Source organism: Marmota marmota, unplaced genomic scaffold (assembly GCF_001458135.2).
Source record: "Marmota marmota marmota unplaced genomic scaffold, marMar, whole genome shotgun sequence".
NCBI classification, from domain to species: domain Eukaryota; kingdom Metazoa; phylum Chordata; class Mammalia; order Rodentia; family Sciuridae; genus Marmota; species Marmota marmota.
This window is the reverse complement of record NW_026000051.1, coordinates 3995411-4000655: the sequence shown is the minus strand read 5'-3', so window position 1 is coordinate 4000655 and position 5245 is coordinate 3995411. Positions and strand designations below refer to the sequence as shown.

Here is a 5245-nt window from a genome sequence, read left to right as displayed (position 1 = left end):
CGGCGCGGGCGGGGTGTGCGTGGCCGCCCACACGGCCTCCGGGTGAGGGCGGGGCGCCCGCATCGCGGCTTTTATCTGGATTTCTGCTTCTGCCCCTTTGGTCCTCCCGCATTCCCACCGTCCCTTGCCCGGGCGCTGGACAGAGGAAAGAGACCCGGAGGGTGTCGAGCCACGGTGCGGTGGCTGCCTGGCGGCCTGGCGGTTCAGACTTGAGTTTCCGCCGCTGGGGGTGGGGGCCAAGGAAATTAAGCAGGGCTGCAGGTCAGGAGCCTGCCTTTCAAGTTGGTAATGTTGCCAGTAAAATGTAAGAAGCCCAGTTAAATTGGAATTTAGTTAAACAACGAAGAAGCGAATTGTTTTTAATATAATTGATCGTGACCCGGTGACCCTCACCTGAGCCTGTGTAAAGTAGAAATGTGAGACCGAATGAGCCAGGATTGGAACTGCGGGAGGCTTCCCTCCAGAGCAGGTCTCCAGAGAGGCACCTCCCAGAGTTCTTTTCCCTAGTGCCTGTGAGTCCCTTTAATTCAGTCTCATCTGAACTGTGTCCTATTTGAAGGCTCAGATCGCATCCCATAAGGATCTCAAATGCAGATGACTTCAGGGGCCCGACTGAAGGGGCAGGTATGGGGCCAAGGGGGCGGGGTAGGCCTCCTGCAAAGTGGAACACACAGGTCCCAAGATCTTTTTTTCTTAAAAGTTGCATTTGGGCAAAATGGATAGAGTGCTTACCTAGCATGCACAGGGCCCTGGGTTCCATCCCAGCAAGCAGAAAACAAACAATGATAAAAAAAACCTCACCTAACCATCCGAGCCAAGCCCACCTACCTGCTTTGGGGCACTAGCCTGGGAACCAGCCTGGTTTCCTCTCTGGACCCCATTTTAGAGTCCATTTTCCATTTTCTCAGAGGCTTGGGGTTGGGCAGGAAGCCAGAAGGTCCATCCCCAGCACAGCAACCTTCCAGGTCTACCTGCTCCAGGTGCAAGGCCAATCCCCCCTCCCCCCACAGGCTCCCAAGCCTTTCCCTATTTTGTTCAGGGGCAGGGAGGGTGACTCAAGTGGTGCTGATCCTGGAAGTTCCCTTTGAGCACAAGCCCTCCTTTTTCCGCCCAGCAGAGCTTGGCCCCTCAGTAACACAGTAGGTCCCCAAAGTCAGAGCCCTTCTGCCTTCCAAATCCTAGTCCTTCCAGTTTCTCTGAACACAGACCCAATCCCAAGGGCCTAATGGTGAAAAAGTTCCCTGTGGATTCATTCATTCATCACGCACAATGACTGGTGAAGCAATGATTCCTTCCTCAGGAGATTTGATAGGGCAACAGAGACACAATGACATGCCCAAATTGCCCAAGCTCCCAGCCAGGGTAGATAAGGATCCTAAGTCCATAGTGGAACTGAGATCAGGAAATTTGACAGCCCCAGATGAAACTCTTCAGTTGGGTTTTGGAAGCATCAACCATCCTTACTCCAGACTATAAGCCCTGTACCATGTCAAGGCCTGACTGCCTTTCAGTCACTCTCCCTCCACTCTGGCCATCCTCTGACACACCAGTCACATTGAGCTTCTTCCTATCTCAGGACCTTTGTACTCATGGCATCTTCTACCTGGACTTCTTATCACATGGCTGGTTGACTTTTTTCGTAATACTTGTCACACTCTGAAATTTCTCTGTATTAATCGGTTTCTTTATTTATGGCCCCTGTGCCCACTAGATTCTCCTCTCTGACCTGTCATGTTCTCAGGGACATCTCCAGCTCCGCACAGTGTCTGGCACATACTAGGAGCACCTAAATGTCTGTTAAATGAACAAAAGAGGTCAGGAGTCGTGGTCCCATGAGAACCTGGACAATTCACTCCCCCACCCCTGCAGCTGAGTGCCCCGTCAAGACGCACTGCAGGGCTGGCCATCACTCTGCAGGACAACAGGGCTCTGTGCTCTTGGTCAGCCCCGTCGGATCCAGACCGGAGGAAATGTGGCAGCTGACCCCAGTTCCTGCCAACACCCGGCTCCCCTAAGCTTCCCTGACCCATCACCTCCCGACTGATAGGAGAACTTAACAGCTCTGCAGCCCAACTTCCTGCTGGGCAGGAGTAAGGAATTCCGTGGTTCACGGCAGCTCAGAGAGGTTGAGTCATGACCCAAGGCCACCCAGACAATAGCAGTGATGTCAATATCTTAAAAGTAAATATCCCTGGAACTCATGCTCCCACCATCCGTCTTTGGCTGCATCCAATAGGGCATTGGAATGAAAATGTTGGTGTCACTGAGTGACCTTCCGTAGCCTTCCCTAGGGGTCTCACCCACACTCCCCCACTGTCCCATTTCACCCCCAGGCATTTTCTTTCTGTCATGCTGGGCTTCTCCCATCCCAGGCCCTTTTGTGCTCTTGGCTGGAACCCCCCCCCCCCAGGAGTCCTCTGACTCTTCTGGTCTCTGTTAAGCCTCCTCCCACGTGGAGACTCCTGGCTGCAGCTCCAGGGCCCCTGTGCTTCTCCATGGGGCTTTGTCACAGCAGATTGCTTTTGTCACCCAGACTCTGAGTTCCATGAAGTCATCTTGCTCCATCCCCAGGTTTCCATTGCTCAGCAGAGAGCCTATCCACATGGCAGGTGCTCAATAAATATTTAATGAATTAATGAGGTCTCTTCATCCTTTCCAACTTCACACATTAAACCACTGAGGCACAGAGAGGTTTAGCACCTTGCTCTGGTCACACAGCCTAGAGCAGCTGAAGGAAAGGCCCGCTTGGGCCTGGTTGGATTGGACTGGGGTCAGAGGCCAGGCTGGAGTTTCCTGGAGGAGGGAGAAGGGATGATATGGGGCTAGGCATGGATCCTAGTAGTATCTGTGCAGTCCAGACCTTTGTTCTGATAACTGACGCTTGCCTCCATTTCACAGATGAGAAAAATGACTCTCAGAGGAGGGCAGAGCTCACTGGAGATAAATGGTGCACTTTTAAAATGTATCCCAGAGCTCCAAGAAGCCCCCTCCCCCGACCTTCTCCCACCTCCGAGGGAGTAAGGCCTGGGTACTCAGGGCTGAACTGGCCACTTACCCCTTCAGGCCTCTGGGCCTCTGTTTCCCCATATGGATGACGAGGGGAAGGGCGTTCAGCCTCCCCCCTTCCCCGGAGCATGAGGATAGGGCCCGGGAGCTGGTGCCTAAGAATACAGGCTCCCTGGTCCAAAAGGCATGGTGGAGTCCTGGTTCCAGCATTTATTGCTGAATAATCTTGCTCAGTGCCTTCACCCCTGAGCCTTCATTTCATGGTCTGTAAAGAGAGAATAGTGGCATTTTTTGAGGATTAAACGGACTGATGATAGGGAAATCCTCGACGCGACACGGGGCCCAGCACCACCAGCAAAAGGAGCAGAGCTGGTTGGCGGATGCTGCCCTCTGATGGCCATCCGGAGGAACAGCAGGCGGGCTGCCCGGGCCGGCGGGAACCAGCGTTCCTGGCGTGCGCCCATTTCCCGAAAAGGAGAATGAGGCCAGGGGCTGGTCACTCGGTGTGCTCCTCTACCCACTGGCAGAGGCGACGGGCGTAGCGAGCCGGGCTGACGGTGGAGAAGGTCCGGCCCGGGTAGCGCAGCGTCTTCCACAGGTGCTCCAGCCGCTTGCGAAGCCCGTAGACGGTGGCCAGATCCACTAGGCCCAGGAAGTAGCGCTGCTCGGGGCCGTCCAGGATGTGGAGGGCGTTGGGGGCGTCTGGCAGCAGCCGGCGGTTCTGCGCCTCCGGCTCCTCCGGGCCCTGCGCCCCTTGCACAGACCTGGGGTGGGCCAACAGCAGAGTGAGGCTGCTGCCTCCTCCTCCAGGGAGCCCTGGCGTCCCAGCCCCGCTCCCTCCGGCCGCGCCTGGGCCTGTGGCGTCGGGTCAGCTGAGGCCGAGTGAAGGGCAGCCTGCGCCCTGAGCTCCCTGCCGGGCACAGCACTGGCCACACGTGCCCGGAGCACCCGAAATGCAGCCGGCCCCGATGGAGACGAGGGGTTCGTGGAAATCACGTACTGAACTGCCAAGACGGTATGAAAAGAAGAATGTAAACTATTATCGATTTTTATGTTGATCAGATGAAATTGATCAAATTTGGATCAGTGGATGTGTAACCGATGTGATTCTGCAATCTGTATACGGGGTAAAAATGGGAGTTCATAACCCACTTGAATCAAAGTGTGAAATATGATTTATCAAGAACTATGTAATGTTTTGAACAACCAACAATAAAAATAAAAAAAAAAGAAATTGATCAAATTTGGGATGTACTGAGTAAATTATATTGTTAAAATTAATTTCATCTGCCGGAAGCCGTGGTGCACACCTGTCATCCCAGCGTCTGGGGAGGCTGAGGGATCGGAAATTCAAAGCCAGCCTCAGCAAAAGCGAGGCGCTAAGCCACTCAGTGAGACCCTGTCTATAAGTAAAGGGTTGGGGGTGTGGCTCAGTGGTCAAGTGCCCCTGAGTTTAATCCCCTGTACCAAAAAATAAAATAATAATAATAATAAAGTTCAGGTGCCTTCATTATTTTTGTCTTGGGTAGTGCCAGTCTAGAGCATTTGGGTCACACAGATGCTGGCTCTGAGCTTATGAGCCATGTGACTTTGGGTAAATCCCTTATTTGGGTATTGCCTAAACTGTTTGGGTTATCTAACTCAGGAAGTCTCAGGGCCACAGCTGAAACTTTTCAAACAAAGTACAACAACCCCAGTTTGCAAATGATGTGTGCATGAATTTGCCTCAAAACATATTGCAAATCAGAAGATGTATTTGGAGAGACTACCAGTCCCAGCAGAAGCAGGTTCAATTCCCTAACTTTGTCCTGTGGGGGTCGCTGAGGGGCTTTGTTACTGTCCTATCAGGGCTTGGGGGGGGGATGCCAAAGGAGATAAACCCTGCCAGAGCACCAATCAATCAGGACCGGGGGTTTGAGAGTCCAGGTGAGGTGTACCTGGGGGTGTGGGGCGGTGTGTTTGTTTTCTGAGTGGGGGTGGGAACTGGGGGTGGTGGTGAGAACCAGCATAAAAAAATTTCTATGTAATAATAACCTCAATAACCTTTCTTTCTTTCTTTAGATCTTTCTTTCTTTAGATCTTTTTTTTAGATGGACAAAATACCTTTATTTTATTTATTTTTATGAGGTGCTAAGGATCAAACCTAGGGCCTCACATGTGCTAGACAAGTGCTGTACCCCTGAGCCACATGCCCAGCCCAATAACCTACCTTCCTTCCTTCCTTCCTTCCTTCCTTCCT

The 5245-nt window shown here is 52.7% G+C and overlaps 1 protein-coding gene across 2 annotated transcripts in view; it reads right to left on the bottom strand.

Moving 5' to 3' along the window:
- Positions 1-2605: 2605 nt before the first annotated feature.
- Positions 2606-5245, bottom strand: part of Pip5kl1 (phosphatidylinositol-4-phosphate 5-kinase like 1) — a 9707-nt gene continuing 7067 nt past the window's right edge. The window contains exons 10-12 of one of the 2 annotated variants that reach the window (XM_048812987.1): positions 3528-3770; positions 3056-3271; positions 2606-2934 (exon numbers count right to left, since the gene is read on the bottom strand). In XM_048812987.1, the coding sequence (XP_048668944.1) occupies positions 3265-3271; positions 3528-3770 (250 nt within the window). In that variant the 3' untranslated portion in view covers positions 2606-2934; positions 3056-3264. Of the gene's footprint in view, positions 2935-3055; positions 3771-5245 lie in introns of both variants that reach the window. The other variant, XM_048812986.1, reaches the window with a different exon arrangement.